Here is a 24451-nt window from a genome sequence, read left to right as displayed (position 1 = left end):
CTGGAATGGAAGAGCTAGTACCGATTGTTTACGAACTGAGTCATGTATATGCCTCTTCGTGAAGTCTGATAATGCATACCTGGAGTAGCACGACGTAGTAAATAACATATTCACAGAAGAACACCAGTGCCAGGGCAGCACAAGCGAACTTTACATTATTATTAAGACTCAGTCCCATTTTTTCATCTTTTAGTTTCTCTTGTAGTAACACAACATTAACTTAGCAGTCTTCCGTTATCTTCCACATCTCGGAAAAGGCGCTTTATTGACACTGAATTATGATAGTACGCATATACCGTTAAATTTTATATTTTGGATCACAAAACTAAAATTTAAAACATTCGTCTGCTACGCACGCTTTCCGTGGCTGAACATTTGACAACACCACCAACTGTGATACATGGTGTCAACATTGAGCAACGTCAGTCAGATATTTCAGTGCAAATAACTAATAACAAAAGTGGCCCTTCCTCTTTCAGATAAGTAAATGTGTTAAGATGAACTCGTTTAATGTGTCTCACCTAAAAATATCCAACAATGGGGCGTTCGCAGAAGAGCATTCATTAATCACATGTTGTCGCCCTGCTGTTGATGCTTTGCTGTTAAAAAAGTACGTGGAGGACAAGCCGTCAGCATGTTTATCGTGTTTGAATAATTAAATTACATGTGAAATTCTTCTGTGTCCACATTCGCGTATCCAATAAATTCAGTATGTCACCAAATCGAAGAAATAAAGAAGGTTTACTCGCAAGAGTTAATTTTCCGTTGTACGTAGTTAAAATGATAACAAATCATCATATACTTGTCGCAGGAGGAGGTGGCTCTTCGAAAACAGGCGTCGCCAATGGTTTTGTAAGTAGAGCAACAGATTGTTTTACCAGCTTTTGTGACTAAACAGTTACAAAACTTCCTTGCTATAGATATTTTTGGCGTAGTTGTTCAATGGCGTATGACATAACGTAACAAAATATTTGTACCTCCTATCTGCTCCAATTGGAATGTGTCATTGGCGCGTTTCAGTTTTGGCATTTCGCTATGTGCTCAGTAACATTAAGATGACAGCTGCAATAAAGTGTGTAATGATTGATTTTGTAATTCGAATGTTTTGAAGCTACAAAAGTTTAGTGATGAAGACATGTAAACACAACAGTTATTGGAGAGTCTATCAGTAATGGAAATGTAAAGACTCGTAAAACGAAATCTCCTAATTATTACAGTCACAGTGAGTGCCTTAAAGAAAATTGTTACTTTTTATTTCAGAATACTTTCCTGTAATATGTTAGTTGTACATATAGAATGCATGCCAGTACCTTTCACGCTATTCTATGTGAGATCAGAATGGGAATTGTGAAAACTGCAATGCTTCTTTTACAAAAGTGTTTACATATCATCCTCTACGTGTGTACCTGACATCAGCAGTAGAAGTTATAACTTGGAAAAAAGAGCCAGTCAGTCATTTTCCATCATTCAGTTAAGTCTGCAAGTATGTGTCGTTTATTTTCTGAAACAGAGTGAATGAACTGGGGTGCCATAAGTATTTTACATTTTTATATTATATATAATGGTGAACCAGCTGAAACATTACAATTATTTCTTTTCCTTTCTTCGTTGGAGGGCAATTGATAGCAACAGTTTGCAGGATTTCGTAGGGTGATTATTTTATTTACATACTGTTTTGTCGTGCCATATTACTAGACTCATACTCCATGCAAGTGGGACAGTCACAATCAAGCAAGAGGTTACTTGCACAAATTTCCAGAGGTATTCAGTGTAACCGGAGCACTGTTCAAACACTATTTCTAGTGCTTTCAATAGAGAAAGAAAAATTAGCAGCTGGAACAGCGCAACGTGTAAAAAGCATGATACTTTTGAATTTTTCCATCACAATGTGAGAAGTTAGCTAAATAAGAAATATGATTTTCTCATACCATGTCACGAAATTGCAAATCTGGAGATATTAATGTAACGTATTAGTCCTACGCGTAGAATGCAGTCAGCAACTGTGACAGAGATCAGTATGCTACACATAACAGGACATCATACATAACAGATGCACCTATGTGGATGTAAGTTAGTCTCGCATTATTGTAAATGTAATACATGTTTTTTGCATAGGTGCAAATGAGTCTACATTGAACAGCTCTTTAAGTGCTGTACTTTAGTAATACGTTTAGAAATATGGAAGGTAGCACCTCTGATAGTGTACAGGCCTCCAGCTGGAGATGTTTGACTTTCCATTAAGCAGTTGGGGGGGGGGGGGGGGGGTACTATTAAGACGTAATAGAGATACCTGAAAAGTGATTCTGTGTAGAAATTTTAATGTTGATTTTATCTCAGATATTTCTGATAGAAGCAGTCTTGAGTTGCTGATGTTAGGCTTTTCTTCAATCCCTGCAGCAACATTACTCACAAGACTAGAACTACTCAGTGCAACATAAGTAAATAATGTATTTCTAAATCAACTCTTTTTTCATGAAGTAGTGGTTGGTCCCATAATAAAATGGTTTATCTGACCATAATGGCTGAAATGAAGCATCTCCCTTTGAACCATGGACTTTCCTGAGATGGGGTGGTTTGTGTGCCTCAACAATGCAGATAGCCATACCATGGGTGCAATCAAAACACATGGCTATGTGTCAAGAGGGGAGACTAACTCACAGTTCTTGAAGAGGGTAGCAGCCTTTTCAGTAGCTGCAGAGACGAGAGTGTGTCTGATTGACTGATCATATATTTTAAAATGTGCTGTGATGGTACTGCAGAAGGCTAAAATCAAGGGGGAACTATAGTCACTGTTTTTTCCTTGATGGTATACAGCTCTTCTGTAGGGCTTAATGATGATGGCATCATCTTGGATAAAATATTCAATAGGTAAAATAGCCCCTCATTCAGGTCTCCAGGTAAGGACTACAGAGGATGATGATGTCATCAGGGGAAAAGACTTGGCCTTCTACAGGTTGGAGTGTGGAATATTAGATTGCTTAATCGGGTAGATAGATTGGAGAATTTAAAAAGTGAAATGTATAGGTTGATGTTAGGTATAATTGGAATTATCAGAATATGTTGGCAGGAAGAACTGGACTTCTGGTCAACACCAAGTCAAAATGTATGATTTGACAAAGAAAATTATTCTGCTAGTTAAAGGACACCAATATTTAATTGTGATGATGGACAAATATATGTTAATAGGAAAAGGAAGAGAAGGAAAAGCAACATGAGAACAGGGACTAGGAAAAAGGGATGAAAGAGAGAGCCTCCTGGTAGGATTTTGCATAGAGCATAATTTAGAAGGTTGTGTGTGTGTGGAAAATAGCCAGGTGTACTGGAACATTTCAGATTCATTATATAATTGGTAAAGCAGAAATTTCAAAACCAGATTATAAACTGGGAGACATGTCTATGGGCATGTGGAGGTTGTGACCATAATTAATTTGTTATCATCTGCAGGTTAAAACTGAAGAAAATGCAAAAAGGCAGAAATTTAAGATGATGAGACCGCTATAGACTGAAAGAATCAAAGATTGTTCAGCATTTTAGAGGCAGCATAAGGCAACATTGGACTGGAAGGTTGAAATGACTAAAATAAAAGACAAATGGGTAGCTTTGGCAAAAAAAGACAAGAGAAGAACACATAAAAATAAATAAAATGAAGCAGAGAAATGGGAATACAAATATCCAAAAAATGAGATTAACAGATAATGCAAAATGGCTAAACAGGAATGGATAGAAGGAAATGCAAGGATGTAGAAATATGCATGATGAGGGGAAGGAAAAATGGAACATATAGGGGAATTAAAGAGAGAGAAAAGAGAAACAGGTGTATTAATATCAAGCGCTCAGAAGCCAAGCCATTATTGCGGAAAGAAGGGGAAGCTGTAAAATTAAAGTAATATGTAGACAGCCTATATTTATAAATGGTATGATGAAAGGCAGCTTGTTCTGAATGTAGAAAAATGTAAGTTGATGCTGATGAGTAGAAAAAATAATCCCGTGATGTCTGAATACAGCATTAGCAGTGGAACTTCTTACATTGATTAAAAATAAAAGTGAAATGTTACAAAATGATATAAAATGGAACAAGCAGTTAAGGACAGTAGTAGTGGAGTTGTGTGGTTGGCTTTGGTTTATTGGCAGAATTTTAGGAAATTGTAGCTCATCCATAAAGAAGACCGGATTCAGGACACTAGTGTCTCACATTTGTGAGTACCACTAGAGTGTTTGGGAACCATACCAGATTGCATTAGAGGAAGACATCGAAGCAATTCAGAGGTGCACTGGTAGACTTGTTACCAGTAGATCTGATCAACATATGAGTATTATTGAGATGCTTCATGAACTCAAATGGGAAATGGGAATCCCTGGAGGGAAGACAACATTCTTTTCATGAAACACTATTTAGAAAGTTAGAGAACTGACATTTGAAGCTGACTACAGAATGGTTCTACTGTCACCAACATACATTTTGCATAAGGATCGCAAAGACAAGATAGGAGAAATTGGGGCTCATTTGGAGGCATGTAGATAGTCATTTTTCCCTCACTCTGTATGTGGGTGGGACAGGAAAGAATATGACTGGTAGTGGTAGAAGATACTTACCACAATGCACCATACAGTGGGTTGCGGAGTATGTCTGAAGTAATGTAGAATGAAAACAAAGATGGTTATAATACAGGGTGATTCAAAAAGAATACCACAACTTTAGGAATTTAAAACTCTGCAACGACAAAAGGCAGAGCTAAGCACTATCTGTCGGCAAATTAAGGGAGCTATAAAGTTTCATTTAGTTGTACATTTGTTCGCTTAAGGCGCTGTTGACTAGGCGTCAGCGTCAGTTGATGCTAAGATGGCGACCGCTCAACAGAAAGCTTTTTGTGTTATTGAGTACGGCAGAAGTGAATCGACGACAGTTGTTCAGCATACATTTTGAACGAAGTATGGTGTTAAACCTCCTGATAGGTGGTGTATTAAACGTTGGTATAAACAGTTTACCTGAACGTCAACTGCCCGAGGCGATGGATCGGCCGCCAGGCAGCCCGTGACAGAGCACTTCATCACTGGCCTCCAAGAAGCCCTGATCTTACCCCCTGTGATTTTTTCTTATGGGGGTATGTTAAGGATATGGTGTTTCGGCCACCTCTCCTAGCCACCATTGATGATTTGAAACGAGAAATAACAGCAGCTATCCAAACTGTTACGCCTGATATGCTACAGAGAGTGTGGAACGAGTTGGAGTATCGGGTTGATATTGCTCGAGTGTCTGGAGGGGGCCATATTGAACATCTCTGAACTTGTTTTTGAGTGAAAAAAAACCTTTTTAAATACTCTTTGTAATGATGTATAACAGAAGGTTATATTATGTTTCTTTCATTAAATACACATTTTTAAAGTTGTGGTATTATTTTTGAATCACCCTGTACTATAGAAAAAGAAGAGAGAGGAGGTGAAATGGCTTGGGAGATATGATACTCTGAGAATAATTTGAGAGAACACTGAAAAATATTTTTTGAAACAAGGCTCCTTGAGTAGGTGACATTCCCTGAGAATTACTGGAAGCCTTTGGAGAGCTATCCACGCAAAACTGTTCCAGTGGTTTACAAGATGTATGATATTGAGAAATGCCTTCAGACTTCAAGAAGAAGTAACTGTGCCTGCTGCCCACAGTGGACGTAAGTCAGGCCACTGTGGCAAGGTCGTGCATGCCGACATATAAATGGCACACCCGTAACTACCCAAGGCAGATGCCAGGGGCAGCTCGGTAACCGATTGCCATCACCAGGTCTACCTCATATGCACAGCACTATACCAGTGACACCTGATGTGGATAATGTCTCTATAAGGGCATGCACAAGCCTCCGGGCCCTTGGTTGTTTAATGTGTTAGATATGTGTAAAGTACTTTAATTGCATTCTTGTTGATGTCACTCTGTGACCCAATAAATTGTATCTCTTTTACAGCCATATGTTTCCTTGTGTTCCTAGTTAGAACACAAATGGCGACAATGTGGGCCGAATTTTTGCGTGAACTGAATTCTGCAGTTTTTGTGCCGTTGGTCTCTTCTATGGAGGCTTTGCTCCAGTCAGTTCTGCAACAACAGCAGATGCATATGGCTGTGTTCGAACAATCGTTGGCTATGTTGGCCCAGAGCCTCAGCAGCCAGTTATTCATCCGCCACTATTCCACCTCCCCATGATGAATCCACTGAAGACAATGATGCTTATGAGAAATGGGTTCACCAGCATTTCACAGCATTCAGATTATTTGACAAGGAGGTCTGTAAGGCTCTTTTCTTTTTGTGGATAACTCCTCGTATGTATCACTTACTGTGCCAGTTAACTTGACAATATGTGTAGTTTGCTGCCCTCCTATCACCAGAAGTGTACACATGTGGTTGCTGTGCATGTTGAATTCTACCAATGCCGCAAACAGCCACAGCAATTGTATCAAGTTTGGTCAGCTGAGATTCATGGACTCAGTCGTAAGTGTCGGCTCATCACAGCTATGTCACAGGAGTCTTATGTGGACTCCGTGGCCAGAGACACAATCATTTGTTTGGGCCCAGATAAGGATGTGCATCAAAATTCCCTCCAGTTTGAGGACACTATGTTAGAAGGGGGTGTGAATATTGCACAGTCATTCAAGTTCCCCTTGTGGCAGGAATTAGAGGCTTGAAGTCATGTTACTGTTGTTGACACTGTACAGCCCCAGTGGATGGAGCCTAGTGTGTTGAGGGAAGAGGAGGTAGTCATACTACAAACAAGCCAGCCATCCTGATGCAGAGAAATAAGGTAGGAGGAGGAACGGGGAATGTCACTTTCTTCGAACCCCTCTTGTTTCATACAGCACGAGTGGACAGCCTGCTCCAAGTGTTGGGCCTCTTGCCATAAATGTAAACAAGGAGGTCACATAGCGGTGGTATATCAATCTCAATGGCCTCCCCCTTGGTGCTCACCCCACCATGAGTTGTTGCACGAGTCATTAAACACTGATATTCATAATGTTTCGTTCTTGTGTTCACCATTGTTTGCAGGCCTGAACAAACTTTTCATTGAACTGCAGATGATGGATAAGCCATTAGTCCTACAAGTTAACAGTGGGCCACTGAATCCCAAATCGGCTCACAGTCATGTGCCAGGCTAGAGTTCCTACTATTCTCATACAAGTGTCAGCTGGTGAGCTATGACAGACAGCAGATTCCTATTCTCGGCCCATCTATGGCCAACATAGTGTACAAGTCAGTTGCATGGTCCATTATGTACATGGTGGTTAATGATGAGAGTACTGAAAATTTGTTTGGGTTTGATGCCTCTGTTATTTTTTGTTTTCCTCTTGCAGTTGTGATACATCTGGTGTTACACCAAGTGCCTTATCACAAATTGGATTCCTTGTGGTCTGAGTTTTTGGATCTCTTTCCTCCAGGGTTAGGTTGTGCAAACAATTTCTCAGTACACATCATCCTCAAACCCTCTGCCTGCCTTCCCTTCTTTCAGGTGCAGCCAGTGCCAGTAAATTTATGTACCCTGGCTAAGATGGAGCTGGATTGCTTAATATCACTGGGAGCAGTTACACACAGTTCCTCAAGTGAAAGGGCAACGTCCATAGTGACAGTAAAGGAACTGTCCAGTCAGCTCTGGCTTTGTGGCGAGATGAAGGTCGCTGCTCTGCACCATGTCTTGCAACATTTTGATGTGGCATGCATCTGGTTCTGGACATGGACATGTCCCAGTATAGGGTAGATGTGGTCCTGGCCCATCTCCACTCACATAGTTCCTGACAACCTATTGTCTTTGCATTGAAAATGCTCAACTTGGCTCACCAACAGTATTCTCAGGTGTAAAAAGAATCTTGTTGTCGTTGTCTTCAGTCCTGAGACTGGTTTGATGCAGCTCTCCATGCTACTCTATCCTGTGCAAGCTTCTTCATCTCCCAGTACTTACTGCAACCTACATCCTTTTGAATCTGCTTAGTGTATTCAGCTCTTGATCTCCCTCTACGATTTTTACCCTCCACACTGCCCTCCAATGCTAAATTTGTGATCCCTTGATGCCTCAGAACATGTACTACCAACCGGTCCCTTCTTCTTGTTAAGTTGTGCCACAAACTCCTCTTCTCCCCAATTCTATTCAATACCTCCTCTTTAGTTATGTGATCTACCCATCTAATCTTCAGCACTCTTCTGTAGCACCACATTTCGAAAGCCTCTATTCTCTTCTTGTCCAAACTAGTTATCGTCCATGTTTCACTTCCATACATGGCTACACTCCATACAAATACTTTCAGAAATGACTTCCTGGCACTTAAATCTATACTCGATGTTAACAAATTTCTCTTCTTCAGAAACGCTTTCCTTGCCATTGCAAGTCTACATTTTATATCCTCTCTACTTCGACCATCATCAGTTATTTTGCTCCCCAAATAGCAAAGCTCCTTTACTGCTTTAAGTATCTCATTTCCTAATCTAATTCCCTCTGCATCACCCGACTTAATTAGACTACATTCCATTACCCTCATTTTGCTTTTGTTGATGTTCATCTTATATCCTCCTTTCAAGACACTGTCCATTCCGTTCAACTGCTCTTCCAAGTCCTTTGCTGTCTCTGACAGAATTACAATGTCATCGGAGAACCTCAAAGTTTTTATTTCTTCTCCATCGATTTTAATACCTACTCCGAATGTTTCTTTTGTTTCCTTTACTGCTTGCTCAGTATACAGATTGAATAACATTGGGGAGAGGCTACAACCCTGTCTCACTCCCTTCCCAACCACTGCTTCCCTTTCATATCCCTCGACTCTTATAACTGCCATCTGGTTTCTGTACAAATTGTAAATAGCCTTTCGCTCCCTGTATTTTACCCCTGCCACCTTTAGAATTTGAAAGAGAGTATTCCAGTCAACATTGTCAAAAGCTTTCTCTAAGTCTACAAATGCTAGAAATGTAGGTTTGCCTTTCCTTAATCTATTTTCTAAGAGAAGTTGTAGGGTCAGTATTGCCTCATGTGTTCCAACATTTCTGCGGAATCCAAAATGATCTTCGCCGAGGTCGCCTTCTACCAGTTTTTCCATTCGTCTGTAAAGAATTCGCGTTAGAATTTTGCAGCTGTGGCTTATTAAACTGATAGTTTGGTAATTTTCATATCTGTCTACACCTGCTTTCTTTGGGATTGGAATTATAATATTCTTCTTGAAGTCTGAGGGTATTTCGCCTGTCTGATACATCTTACTCACCAGATGGTAGAGTATTGTCAGGACTGGCTCTTCCAATGCCGTCAGTAGTTCCAATGGAATGTTGTCTACTCCCGGGGCCTTGTTTCGACTCAGGTCTTTCAGTGCTCTGTCAAACTCTTCACACAGTTTCGTATCTCCGATTTCATCTTCATCTGCATCCTCTTCCATTTCCATAATATTGTCCTCAAGTACATCACCCTTGTATAGACCCCTCTATATACTCCTTCCACCTTTCTGCTTTCCCTTCTTTGCTTAGAACTGGGTTTCCATCTGAGCTCTTGATATTCATACAAGTGGTTCTCTTTTCTCCAAAGGTCTCTCTAATTTTCCTGTAGGCAGTATCTATCTTACCCCTAGTGAGATAAGCCTCTACATCCTTACATTTGTCCGCTAGCCATCCCTGCTTAGCCGATTTGCACTTCCTGTCGATCTCATTTTTGAGACGTTTGTACTCCTTTTTGCCTGCTTCATTTACTGCATTTTTATATTTTCTCCTTTCATAAATTAAATTCAATATTTCTTCTGTTACCCAAGGATTTCTACTAGCCCTCGTCTTTTTACCTATTTGGTCCTCTGCTGCCTTCACTATTTCATCCCTCAGAGCTACCCATTCTTCTGCTACTGTATTTCTTTCCCCCATTCCTGTCAATTGTTCCCTTATGGTCTCCCTGAAACTCTGTACAACCTCTGGTTCTTTCAGTTTATCCAGGTCCCATCTCCTTAAATTCCCACATTTTTGCAGTTTCCTCAGTTTTAATCTACAGTTCATAACCAATAGATTGTGGTCAGAGTCCACATCTGCCCCTGGAAATGTCTTACAATTTAAAACCTGGTTCCTAAATCTCTGTCTTACCATTATATAATCTATATGATACCTTTTAGTATCTCTAGGGTTCTTCCATGTATACAACCTTCTTTTATGATTCTTAAACCAAGTGTTAGCTATGATTAAGTTATGCTCTGTGCAAAATTCTACCAGACGGCTTCCTCTTTCATTTCTCTCCCCCAATCCATAAACGAGCGAGGTGGCGCAGTGGTAGCACACTGGACTCACATTCAGGAGGAAGACGGTTCAATCCCGCGTCCGGCCATCCTGATTTAGGTTTCCCGTGATTTCCCTAAATCGCCCCAGGCAAGTGCTGGGATGGTTCCTTTGAAAGGGCACGGCCGACTTCCTTCCCCATCCTTCCCTAATCCGATGAGACCGATGATCTCGCTGTTTGGTCTCTTCCCACAACCAACCAACCAACCAACCAACCCAATCCATATTCACCCACTATGTTTCCTTCTCTCCCTTTTCCTACTCTTGAATTTCAGTCACCTATGACTATTAAATTTTCGTCTCCCTTCACTACCTGAATAATTTATTTTATCTCATCATACATTTCATCAATTTCTTCATCATCTGCATAGCTAGTTGGCATATAAACTTGTACTACTGTAGTAGGCATGGGCTTCGTGTCTATCTTGGCCACTATAATGTGTTCACCATGCTGTTGATAGTAGCTTACCCGCACCCCTATTTTTTTATTCATTATTAAACGTACTCCTGCATTACCCCTATTTGATTTTGTATTTATAACCCTGTATTCACCTGACCAAAAGTCTTGTTCCTCCTACCACCGAACTTCACTAATTCCCACAATATCTAACTTCAACCTATCCGTTTCCCTTTTTAAATTTCCTAACCTACCTGCCCGATTAAGGGATCTGACATTCCACGCTCCGATCCGTAGAACTCCAGTTTTCTTTCTCCTGATAACGACGTCCTCTTGAGTAGACCCCGCCCGGAGATCCGAATGGGGGACTATTTTACCTCCAGAATATTTTACCCAAGAGGACGCCACCATCATTTAACCATACAGTAAAGCTGCATGCCCTCAGGAAAAATTGTGGCTGTAGTTTCCCCTTGCTTTCAGCCGTTCGCAGTACCAGCACAGCAAGGCCGTTTTGGTTAGTGTTGCAAGGCCAGCTCAGTCAATCATCCAGACTGTTGCCCCTGCAACAACTGAAAAGGCTGCTGCCCCTCTTCAGGAACCACACGTTTGTCTGGCCTCTCAACAGATACCCCTCCGTTGTGGTTGCACCTACAGTACGGCCATCTGTATCACTGAGGCACGCAAGCCTCCCCACCAACGCCAAGGTCCATGGTTCATGGGGGTAGGATCTTGCTATTACTATGCCTTAAAAAATTTATCAGTTCTTGTGTAGTGCAAAATTTCATTTGGTTACTGACCATAAGTCCTTGGTTTCCCTGTTTATCTCATAGGGGTCCTTACTGGACAAGGCCTGTCACTGTCTGCAGCACTGAGCTCTGTTCTTGTCCCAATACAATTACATGATCCCTTTCCATCCCAGTTCAGAACATGTGATCATGGATGCTCTGTCCTGGCTCCCCTGCTTATTTTCAAGTGAATATGATAGCGAGGCCCATGATGACTGGGTTCTTCATCACCAGTTCTCATATTGCCTCTAGTGAGGCAGTGGATCCGGAACTCTGGTGGGTTGTAAAACATTGGTGGCCTGACTGTTTGCCATGTTGGGCATTGAACCCACTTTGGAATTTTTATGCATTGTACACTTGCCTCTCCCACTAGGATGGCATTATTCTCATGTGGACAGGAGGGTTACGTCTCGCGCCTTGGTTCCAGCGGCTCTGTGGCAGGAGGTCCTCCACTTATTACATCAGCATCACTGGAGGATCTCTCACACAACTCTGTTGGGTTTTTCCTTTTTTTCCCCCTCTCTCCATGGCTGGTTCCTATACAACTAAGAATAGGGTCCACATTGGTTAGCTGGTCCCTTTTAGGCACTTTCTGATTAATAGCAGTTGATACTTTTCTCATTTCCCTTAGGTCGTTCATTGTTTATACGAAACTGCAAACATGACTGTCAAGGTCATGTCGAAGATATACTCCATAGAAGGCTTGCCTTGCATCCTCATTTTGGAAAATGTCCTCAGTCAGTAGCACAATTTTTCAAGGAGTTTTGTACACACAGTGGCATTCGCCATGACGTGGCAGCTCCCTTTGATCCACAGTCGAATGGCAAGGCGGAACACCATGTCCAAACATATAAGACACAAATGTACAAGTATGCAGATTTCCCAGGCAAGAAGGCTCTTACATTTTTTAAGCTCTTACAGAACAATGTCATTTGAGGCCAAGAGTCATCGAACTGCTACATGGCTGTAAGCTACGGACACTGCTAAACCTTTTGCTGCTGAGCAGGCATCTCCCAGCAGTTCCAGTTTTGTTGACATCTGTGCCAGTCTGGACCAGGGCATTTCAACCACATTCACTGAATTCTGACCATTCACAGCCAATGTGGTCACTGCTTGATCATAGTTCGCACTGAAGATCGAATTGTGGCACACTACTGGAATCACTGGCATCCCAAGATGGACACGGTGCCCCATTCCTTGGGCTGTGGGCCTGATGACACATTCTTCATTGGTCCTGACCACTCCAGGGGTCAGGAGATCTTATCATGATGGCCAACCCTGGTGGTTGGGGATTTGTCAGCACTGACAGTGGCTTTATTTCCTGTGGCCAGTGCTGGTGACTCCCACTGCCACTGTTAGTGGGAATGAAAGCCAGGTGTCCATTGCCCGAGTTTCTCTTCACCATTCCGCCACTGTCACTGCCTGTGCCAGCATCCTTTGTCGTGGACTTCGATGTCCAGGTGACACTCACCACTGTGTGCGTGTCCCGTCCATCAGTCATCCCACTCACTGTCATCTGTATGCATAGGTTAAGACGGATCGGAAGCTTCTTGCACCTTTGGCTGCTGCCTCTGTCGTCAGTACAGACACCGTGGAGCCCCCAGGGGGCTCACCGTTCTTTGGTTGGTGCGTGCTTGGGAACCATGGGCCCCTAGCCTTTGCAGCATCTTTTACCTTCTGTGCTGTATGTCGGTCCTGTTGCTATTCCTTTCCACTCCCTTGGGAAACATGTCTGGGTTGTTTTTCAGTGTGTATTCTGCATTGTCAGTAGCTCAAATAAGAACAATCTCACCACAGTTTTTCAGTCCGTTTTTCCCTTTTTGTTCACTTTCTCCTATCCTTCCTCCACTTCGACTTTTGAAGTTCCTCTTTTTCTTCTTTCTTCCTGTACACTCTTGAAGGCTGGCCAACACATCTGATGCGTAACAGGTGACTGGGTAGTGCATAATTCCCAGCCCCGAGTCAACAGGTAGGGTTCGTATGTACCCCGTGGTACAGGCCAGGCCCAGGGAGGGGTGATTGTCAGAACTGCTACCTTCCCAAATTGCCAATTGGCCCCTCTGTCAGGTGTTCAGAAGGTGTGACCTGAGGTGTGAACAATCACCTAAGGTGGGTGAGCCACCCTCTGAGGGGGGCACCCAGTTGGGTGCCCACACACACTCTGTTTCTCACCTTTGATAGAGTGGTGCCTCTCTCCAAGATCAAAGCAGGCTATGAAGTTATCGCAGTCTGGCTGTACATTCCGAACCCAATGCGCTGCTACCAGTGTCATTGTTTCAACTACACTCGAATGCCTTGCTGACACCCAGGCAAATGTGTCACCTGTCATAGGGATGTGCACAAGGGTGATTGTCCACCACCTTCTCCCCGCTGTATCAGCTGTAGTGGAGACTATGCTGCCTTCTCTTGAGATTGTCCCATGTATCTCGATGAGGCAGTTGTCCAGGAGATCTGGGTAAAGGAAAAAGTGCCTTACCTGGTCACTTGCAAGTTATTGGCTAGTCTCAAACCCTGCATTGTACCATCTGGCACGTCCTGTACTTGCTGCATCTCGTTCCATGAAGGACATGGAAACGCAGACATGTGACCTCATAATCAGCACTGCAGTTGTGAAATTGCCCAGTGTCATGGTAGCATTGCCAACTCCTCATCCAGCTGTGCAACAAGCCACCAAACATTCGCCTCCCTGGGTGAAGTCACCTGCTACACAACCGTCAGGGTGGAAAGGACAGAAGGAATACTCCCGCAAAGACTTTCTCTGTCCTTCCAGCCAACAAATATCTGAGTTTTCCTCTGCCAACTGGAAAGGCTCCAAGAAGTCAAAAAAAGGCAAACAATCTTCTCCTTTGCTGACTCGGAGTTCTTCTTTTGCGGTGTCACTATGTGATAACCTCGGGCGGCCAACATCTGTGTTGCCGGTGTGCACCGCCAACCATTATTCTGCCCTGGACTCCGCAAATCAACAGAGGGAGAATGCTGGCACCTCTGTAGATCTCATGGAGCCAGATCCTCCAGACTCCACACCGTGTAGCAGAGTCTTTGAAGGCTGGAACGTGGCACTTTTACTCATTATGATTCTCCTTCAATGGAATGTTTGTGGCCTTCGATCAAACAAAGAGGATTTATGGCTGCTCTTAGAATCACAGCATCTGCTTGTTCTCTGCCTCAAGGAAACAAAATTGCGTCCTCACAACCGCTTTCAGCTCTTGCATTTTTTCCCAGTTTGTTTTGACCTTCCCCCTGAGGACGGCATTCCATCTCACAGGGGAGTCATGCTGCTCATATGGTATGAGGTTCATGTTCACCACATATCCTTGACTACCCAACTTCAAGCTGTTGCAGTTTGTCCTTTCCTTCCTCCCTTGACCTTTTTCCCTTAGTACCATTTACATCCCTCCATCATTCGATGTCACCAGGACAGACTAGCTCCAACTTACTGGACAGCTATCTCACTCCTTTCTGCTGCTTGGTGACTTAAATGCACATCACCCCATTTGGGGTTCTCCCAAAACCTGTCAGCGAGAGGTGCGTTCTTGGCTGATCTTCTTAATCGCCTTGACCTCTTCTGCCTTAACACAGGAGCACCCACAGTCCTTTCAGACTCCACATACACCTATTCCCATTTGGACCTATCCTTCTGCACTGCCCAGCTTGCCCATCATCTCAAGTCATCCATTCTCTCTGACACATACTTAAGTGACCATTTCCCGTGTGCTATCCACTTGCTGATTCCTACCCCACGTACATGCACACCCAAATAGCAGTTTACTAAGGCTGGCACCTCCCTGGCGACGTTTGATGGATAACATTTCCTCAGTTGTGATGACCAGGTAGAATATCTTACAAACGTTATCCTAACTGCCGCAGAAAGTTTCATTCCTCACACTTTGTCATTACCATGCGATATCCCGGTCCCTTTGTGGACTGAGGCATGCCATGACATAATTTGCACACGGAGACTTGCCCTCCACGTTTTTAACTGTCATCCTGTGATATTAATAAACTGCATTCATTATGAACAGTTGCATGCACAGTGTCATTGCGTTCTTCGGAATAACAAAAAAGGTAGCTGGATTTCATTCACTAGTTATTTTAACATTTCCACTCTGTCTTCCATCATGTGGGCCAACCTCCATTCCTCAGCTTCTGGCCTGACAATAGCAGATGCTGTCATAGTAGACCCTATTGCTATCTCCAACACTGTATGCCATCATTTTGTGGAGAGCTCCTCCCACTATCATCCTGACCTCCTCCATCAGAAATGACCAGAGGAGGCTTGGGCAATACCCTTATGTTCTCAGAATTATGGGTGCTACATTGCTGCCTTTACCATGAGAAGGCCAGATCATACTCTCACTTCATCCTGATACTCCACCACTGGGGGAGACAATGTTCACGTTCTGATGTTGCAGCATCTTGCTTGTATGAGCAAACACTCTCTGCTTCATACGTACAACCACATCTAGGTATAGGGCACATTTCCTAGAAGCTGGCGTGAAGCCATTGTTCCTTCTAGCTACTGTCCCATTTCTCTCACCAGCTGTGTTTGCAAGGTGATGGAACATTTGATTCATGCCCAGCTGGTGTGGTGGCTCGAGTCTCGCAATTTACTAACTATTGCACGGTGTGGATTTTGAGTGTGCCGCTCTGCAGTTGACCATCTTGTCACTTTGTCCACCCATGTCATGAATGTTCTTCTGCGGAAATCCCAGACTGTGGCCTTGTTTTTTGATTTGGAGAAAGCCCTCCATACTACTCTCTACACCTGGGGCTTCTATTGCCACATGCCCGGTTTCCTTCAGGAATGTTAAGAGACCTAGTTTTCAAGGTATGTGTGGGTTCTACCTTGTTGGACACCTTTATTCACAAAAACGGTGTGCTACACAGTTCCATCCTGAGCATCATCCTTTGCCATCACCATTAATCCTATAATTGCCTGTTTCCCACCAGGCTTCTCCAGCTCCCTTTTCATTGACGGTTTTTACAATCTATTGCCATTCTCCATGGACTTGTCTCATTGAGCGGCATCTTCAGCAATGTCTTGATCATATTCACTAATGGAGCATCAACAGTGACTTTCGATTTTCCACTGACAAAACTGTTTGTATGAATTACTGGCAGTGCAATTGGTTTACTCCACCATGTTTACATTTCGGGCATGTTGCTCTTCTGTTCATTGAAACTATGAAATTCCTGGGGCTCATGCTCAATAGGAAACTTTCTTGGTCCTTCCACATGTCTTACCTGACAGCCTATCATACGTGGTCCCTCAATGTCCTAGTAGTACTTCTGGGCAAGCAGATTGAACCACCCCCCTCCGTTTGTACTGGTCCCTTGTCCATTCGAAACTAGACTATGAGTGTTTCATTTATGCACATGAATGTCCATTGTCTCAATGCTATATACCATCGTGGCCTCCATTTGGACACTGGTGCCTTTTTCATTAGCTGGTTGAGAGTCTGTAAGCAGAAGCTGCCAAACTACCACTGTCCTGCCACTGTGACTTTCTCCTGAGCATATATGCATGCTGTTTGTGTGGCATGTGTGACCATCCATCCTATGCCTCCTCCTTAAATGGCTTCATTGCTCACCAGTATGGGGCACAACCCTCTTCTCTGTTACGTCCTGGAGTTCGCTTTTGGCTCTTGCTCCTGCAGCTTAACTTCATGCTGTCTGCAACTTTCCCAGTGGGTGTGGACCCTTCACCATCTTGGCTTCGTGCAGTGGCCTGTGTTCACCTTGGATTTCATTCACTTCCTAAGGACACTACTTCAACCTCACTTGGTCGCCTTCAGTTTCACGACCTTCGCGCAGAACTTTGCCATAGTAGCTTTGTGTACACTGATGGGCCCTCGAACAGAGCACTGTGGCAGGTATGCCTTCATTATTGGCACCGACATTTTTTGGTATCAGTTTCGGGAACACTGTTCAGTATTTACAGCAGAGCTCTTCACCCTGTATCAGACCACACATTACGTCTGGTGACACGCTTTTCAATTTAATCATCTACTCCAACTCTCTCAGTGACCTTCAAAGTCTCTGTGTGCTGTACACTGTCCATCCCTTAGTGCAATGGGTCCAGGATCTCTGTGTTGCCATCTGTCAGCACATGGTGTCACTTTGGTATCACCACTGATCCTCCCTTCATGGAAACAAGCTCTGGGTTATTAAGCCTCTCCCAGCAACTTTGCCTTCTCATCATGAGGAGATCAGTTTAGCTAGGTTGCGCATCGGGCACTGTCGTTTTAGCCATCGCCATTTGTTATATGGTGCTCCCCCACGACTTTGTGCACATTACACTCACCTTTGACGGTCCGCTATTTCCTGATGTAATTCACTTTTTTTTTGTGTGTGTTTGCCGTCTGAGTTATCGGCCGTTTCAGTGAACGACACGTGAGCTGTCGACTGTGCTTTACTTTTTATCCGTAATAGCAATATAGCAAAGGCCTTTTAATTTTTAGTTCAGTACCTTTGTTTCTCTATGGCGTATTTTATACACCTTTCTCCACATCCGTTTTTAGCTGTCTTCTCTTCCTTTGATTGGGGTTAATGTGTAGTCATTTTTAACTCTTCTCTTTGTTGTAGTGTTCCACAGTTCTGACATGGGCGCATATCCGCATATCATGCTAGTTGTTTCTGTGCGCCCCCCCCCCTCCTCAAAAAAAAAAAAAAAACCACATGGATGTCCTTTCAGTCACAGCGTCATGGATGGCTACACCTCCAGAGAAGATTCTCAGAGCAAAGGAACATTCTCTCAGAAAGTTCTCAATTTCATACGAGTAAAGTACTCGAAACATATTCTCTGACGAGGAAGTTCCTTCTCCCTACCTCCCATCTTTCTGGAAATGATTCTCGGCGTGTGTCATCTGCCTTATCCAGCACAGAACACACACTTAAATTTACATTTTATTCAACTTGCTCAAACAGGCGAACTATTCAGTGTACAAAATGGAACTAGCATCATTGTGTCCCAGAAGAGTTGCACTACATTTTGATTTTACTCATATGTACAGCAACAAATTATTAAGATGATTATGAGACAGTTGATGAGAATACATTTTCTTGCAATGTTACCAAATTTTCGATACACTGGAAAGTTTTTTGTTACTGAAGTTAAATGAACACACTTTGTGAAGAAAATATAAAGATTACATGACATTTTCATTTACTCCAACTGGAACTCTGGCAGAGTTCTGTAACACAAGATAGTTTTGGTTAAACAGGACAGTTAATGGTCCATTTGCATGTCAAGTACATAAGTGCTCACCAGTGCAGTTCATTATGAGTAACGGATTGTTAGGTTTGTAATAAATCGACTATTAATTTTTCTGGCCCGGTACTTACTTCTAACATAACAAAATGTCACATTTGTGCTGTGAGAAAATGTGATGATCAACATTTGAAAATGTCAATGACGCAATTGTCTGGTTTATATCTAATAAGTGTTCTTGTACACCAGTCTGGAAACCTGAGTCTGTTAAATAGTGCAAAAAGTTTTCATTTTCACTTTGTTTCATGATTTTTGTTAAGGAAGTTTACCAGGCAAATAATGTTTTTATTGTTAAATCTGTATAAACTTCTATGGTTTCTCTCTCTTCTCTTTCTCTTGCATAAATTCTGCCATCTCGGTAAATTTTAAGTTCAACAGAAATTTTTCACGAGCAGAGGTCACGAGAGGTGAGATTGGCTTTTGAAATCATCAATATGATGATGATGTAGGTTTAGAGCCCAGGTATCACACTGTGTAGCCATCCACCCTGGTGGACCCTCAGTTGCGAGTAATTGATGGAAAAAGAAAATTTTGGTATTTTATGTGACACTCAATAGGATTAAAAATTCAGTTGTGTGTAGAAGGTTGCGTGGTTTGTATCTTGTCAGGTACATTAAATTTCTTTTTATTTTAAATTTTTTATTGAAATGACTTTGATAATTATTTTTATTCAATTAACTGGTTTAAGTATAATCTTTGCTTCTATTCCTTTGTCACATTTTTAATCATCATATCAACTCTGCCCTTTGCTCTCATTTTTCTTCCTACTGTACTTTTCCACTTGAAATCATTGTTCATTTGATTCTAATTAATTTTATGTATTAATTTTGATTTAATTTATTTTATTTTATGATCATGTGTTTTCATCCATGGTGTTCCCTTCATTATTCCTATTCCTCATTTTGCTTGAATTTCGTTTTACTTATGATCCCTTCTTTCATTTTGATCTTCATCTGTGTTATTTTTTCCATAGTATAATAGGAATTTAGGCTATGTTTTGAATGTTTGTTTGACGATTACCATAAAAATGCTCATCTTGTAATGAAAAATACACTTTTGATGTCATCGCACAGTCTTTATAAAGAGATTGTTTCATCCCTTTTTCCATGGATCAAATGTAATTTACTGGCTCAGTTAAACCTTGCTAACTCCATCATTTTTATCACACACCACCTCTAGCTAGCCAGTGACTCCATATTTGTGATGAGACATCAACCTGCTGAGTGTGTGGTTCCTAACTAAATTGCAACATTCGCTCCACCCCACCAAATTTTTAAAATATTGTATCTCTTCCACAGAGCCCCTGTCTCATCTCTTTCACCTGCAAGGGCTACCAGCCATTTCTCCATTTCACGAGCTCCGAGCAGCTCCATGAAATTGTCTTTCGGGCAATTGGGCTCAGGAACAGAATGTAGACAATCTCATTGGCTATTGTGTGCTAATAGCAATCTTTGGCAAAGTGCTGGACTTTTGAAAAGTTTATTTCCCGCAGATGTTGTAAAAACACTTACTGACATGGGAAAGCCGCTAACTCTCAAATCGGCATAGTAGGCCTTGGCCATAACCCATTTAGATGGATTTCAGGAAGATCGACCCATCATCTCTGGACTAAGGAGAGCCCCCCCCCCCCCCCCCCCCCCTCCTGGATACAGGAAAATGGCAGTGGCATCCACAGTGGCCAAAAGGGAGAGCCTGTGGGGACAGCTGGGAGTGATGTGTTAAAAGTTAGAGTGAATTCAACTATGAGATGACAGTGGGGGATTTTAATTCAGAAGTTGGACGAAACTATGGGATAATTCTTCAGTCAGAAACTGAAAATGATGCCAGCAGTGACAGATGCTGTAAATTCAAAGAATTTTCTGAGAACAGCAACAAGTTTGTTCTTGAATGAATGTGGCATTTTTTCTTCACTTAGGCTGTTGTTCATTTATTTTCACATGTGTGTGTGTGTGTGTGTCTATATATATATATATATATATATATATATATATATATATATATATATATATATATATATATATATATATATATATATATATATAGAAGGAAACATTCCACGTGGGAAAAATTATATATAAAATCAAAGATGAGGTGACTTACCGAACGAAAGCGCTGGCAGGTCGATAGACACACAAACAAACACAAACATACACACAAAATTCAAGCTTTCGCAACAAACTGTTGCCTCATCAGGAAAGAGGGAAGGAGAGGGGAAGACGAAAGGAAGTGGGTTTTAAGGGAGAGGGTAAGGAGTGATTCCAATCCCGGGAGCGGAAAGACTTACCTTAGGGGGAAAAAAGGACAGGTAGACACTCGCACACACGCACATATCCATCCACACATACAGACACAAGCAGACATATTTAAAGACCAAATATGTCTGCTTGTGTCTGTATGTGTGGATGGATATGTGCGTGTGTGCGAGTGTCTACCTGTCCTTTTTTCCCCCTAAGGTAAGTCTTTCCGCTCCCGGGATTGGAATCACTCCTTACCCTCTCCCTTAAAACCCACTTCCTTTCGTCTTCCCCTCTCCTTCCCTCTTTCCTGATGTGGCAACAGTTTGTTGCGAAAGCTTGAATTTTGTGTGTATGTTTGTGTTTGTTTGTGTGTCTATCGACCTGCCAGCGCTTTCGTTCGGTAAGTCACCTCATCTTTGATTTTTTTTTTTATATATATATAGATATATATATATATAAACCAAAGTGAAGAAAAATGCTGCAGTCATTCAGTAAATATTTGGCTGTGGTACGCTCCATGAAGAAGTAATTTGTCCTTAACTAGTGACCTGCTCCAGCTTCACACGGGTTCCACTAAGTATATACGGCTGTATGACTTGTCTGGTGTAGCTGTAATAAATTATATATTACAAACCTTCCTTGTGAACTGGCATTATTATTAGTGAAAACCATATCAAAATCCGTACAGTAATTCCTGAGATCAGCCTTCACATACAGACAGAAAAATGTGCCAGAGGACTTTAAGTTAGTAATATGTATAGCTGCATTCTTCCATAACAACACAAATAGAAAATGATTTTGGCAATGACCAAATGCAACTAAAAATTAAATTGGCTATAGTTTATCAAACAATAAAGAAAGTGCACTGATTTTACCTGGCCTAAACCATTTTAGAGTTTTTAATCATCATTAAAAGTAATGAGAGCTCCAAATGCACGCACCTCTGCCCATAATGAGTCACTTTAGGAAACTAATCAGACAGTAAATAAGAAATACAATTATGGAATTTGTTTAAAATTTGTTTCTTTGTCGCGACAAGATAGGAATATCATCATCATCGTCATTATTCTTGTCATCACTCATTTGTCATCCAATAATGGATAAAGACCTCCTTCAATCTTTCCCATTCATTACAGCTTTCACCAGAATGCATCCATCTTTTCCCTGCATATTTTCTGATGTCATCTACCCACTTTAGATTCTGGTGTTTACTTATCTCTTGCAATCCAGCATAGAACTTCCTTGACTGGATACATATCCTGCCACCTTCATTCTATTTCCTTGACAGTCATAATTACATCATTCATTCTTGCTTGTCCCTGGTCCATTTGTTTATTTTCTGCTTCTCCAGGGAGATTCTAACATGTCGCCCTCCATTGCTCACTGTTTAAAACTACGGTTTTGGATAGTTTTTGCATTTGAAGTCCATGTCCCTCTGACATAAGTCAGTACTGTAGTGCACATTCGGAAACAATGAAATGTTCTTGAGTGCCTTTCTCCACAGAAATTCTGTAAACAATTTTGTGAGTTCTTTTTGTGTTATATTGCCTCCAGCTTTAAACATTTGTATTGCGTCACTGAAATTTCCAGCACGGGACTTTTCCTCTTTCCTCAGAAGGCTTTATTCATTTCATTTGGTATTACTGCCAGAAAGTCATTACTTTCATTATCCACCAAGTATTTTTCTGATTCATATGTTGAACCACACAACACAACGTTCTTGGAATATTTGTACAGTTTGCTCTCTTTTATTCATGATGAATTAATTCATGGGTGAACAACCAGATGTTTGTGTCCAATGGGAACATTTATTTTGACAAGCGACCATATTACCAAGATTACGTGTGCTGATGAACACATGATGGTAACATCTACATCATACTCTGCAGGCCACCTAATGGTATGTGCTGTAGGGTACCTCTGTTACTACTAACTAATCACCCGCTTCCTTGTTCCACTTGCAAATGGCATGTGGGAAGAATGCTTGTAGACAAATCACAATATTAGCTCTAATTTCTCAAATTTATATGACATGGTCACTACGTGAGATGTATTTATGCACAATGCCTCTCTTGTAATGTCTGCCACAGGAGTTTGTCGGGCACCTCTTAACGCTCTCGAGCAAACTAAAGAATCTTGTGATGAAATGTGCCACTCTGTGTTGGATATCTCTCTCTCTCCTTCCCTCCCTCCCTCCCTCCCTCCCTCCCTCCCTCCCTCCCTCCCTCCCCCCCCATATCCCTCTCCCCCCCCCCCCCCGTATCCCTCTCCCCCACCCCATGCCGCGTCCCTCTCCCCCACCCCATGCCGCGGCCCTATCCCCCACCCCATGCCGCGTCCCTCTCCCCCACCCCCCACCCGGCGTCACTCTTCCTGCACCCCCCCCCCCCCCGCGTCACTCTTCCTCGCCCCCCCCCCCCCCCCAACCTGGCGTCACTCTTCCTCCCCCCCATCCAGGCGTTTTGCAAATCGATACTGTCTCCTAGCATTGCTGCTTTCTTATAGACAACCTTATCATCTGAACAGTTGTAACCCTCCTCCAGGGGGCTCACCCCTCTTTGGTGTGTATGTGCTTGTCTACCGGGGCCCCCAGCCCTTGCAGCATGACTTCCTCCCTCTGTGCTGCAAACCTACACTTCTACTATCTCTTACCTCCTTTGATGACTTTCCGCTGGATAGTCCTTTTGGTGCAGACACTGTCTGGACTTGTTTCATGATTTTGGTCTCAATTTCTTGTTTCACTCTCAGCACTCTCTCCAGCTTCCATTAGTGATTATATGGTTCCCATTTTTGGGTTTGACCTGCCATATTTACCAATTTTTGCAGAAGTGTGTGTCATGCAGGGAACATCACCCATTGTGGTGTATGCTTTGCATCTGTGCCATTCCACCCTGGGACCCTCCTTCCTGTTGTCATAGTACGCTGAAATCCCTGTACGGTAGCCATCCCGTTGTAGGGGGGCTCATCAAGTACCTGCACTATGGTAGCCCTCTGACCAGAGGGATTGCACCATTGGTGCCTGCGCTGCATACTCCGCATGTAAGCCATGGAGCGTGGGGACTCCTGGCAATAGATTACTGGCCAGATAACCATTCTGTGGCTGGGTAGCTCCTATGGGGAGAGCCCCCATCCAGAGTGGCTGGCACCTTGGAGGATAATTAGCACATCAAGTGACTTAAACTTTCTCCTACCAGTGGTCTCACAGCCTCAGCAGTCTCTTCAAGTGGGAAGGTCTTGTATGATGCAACAGAGTACAATCCCAATGCATTCCCTTCCCTGACCCCGCTGTAGGTGGAATGCAGGACTAGACGACAAGGAGCAAAACCTTCCCCCAACACCAGGTCTGTACCAGGACTGACATCTTTTTGGCCACAAAGCCTTTATTTTTTGTGGAACACATTGAAGACAAATACGGGAAAGTTGCAGCCACTTCTAAGATGATGATCATTTCCCTCCTGATTAAAACGTCATCTCCTGCTCAGTCACAGGTGCTGCTCTGTT

General features: G+C 42.6%; 2 protein-coding genes across 3 annotated transcripts in view; one reads left to right on the top strand and one right to left on the bottom strand.

The window, feature by feature from the left end:
* Positions 1-593, bottom strand: part of LOC126484062 (metallophosphoesterase 1) — a 148651-nt gene extending 148058 nt beyond the window's left edge. Inside the window, exon 1 of one of the 2 annotated variants that reach the window (XM_050107423.1) lies at positions 522-593. Coding sequence is in view for 1 of the 2 variants with exons in the window: in XM_050107421.1 (XP_049963378.1) it covers positions 80-178 (99 nt within the window). In the remaining variant the exon portion in view is untranslated. Of the gene's footprint in view, positions 1-79; positions 378-521 lie in introns of those variants that run through there. The other variant, XM_050107421.1, reaches the window with a different exon arrangement.
* A 28-nt stretch (positions 594-621) lies between these two features.
* Positions 622-24451, top strand: part of LOC126484061 (prolactin regulatory element-binding protein) — a 132717-nt gene continuing 108887 nt past the window's right edge. The window contains exon 1 of the mRNA XM_050107420.1: positions 622-852. Within this exon, the coding sequence (XP_049963377.1) occupies positions 712-852 (141 nt within the window). The 5' untranslated portion in view covers positions 622-711. The remainder of the gene's footprint in view (positions 853-24451) is intronic.

This window comes from Schistocerca serialis, chromosome 6 (genome assembly GCF_023864345.2).
Source record: "Schistocerca serialis cubense isolate TAMUIC-IGC-003099 chromosome 6, iqSchSeri2.2, whole genome shotgun sequence".
NCBI lineage: Eukaryota > Metazoa > Arthropoda > Insecta > Orthoptera > Acrididae > Schistocerca > Schistocerca serialis.
This window is presented reverse-complemented; position numbering and strand designations above follow the sequence as displayed.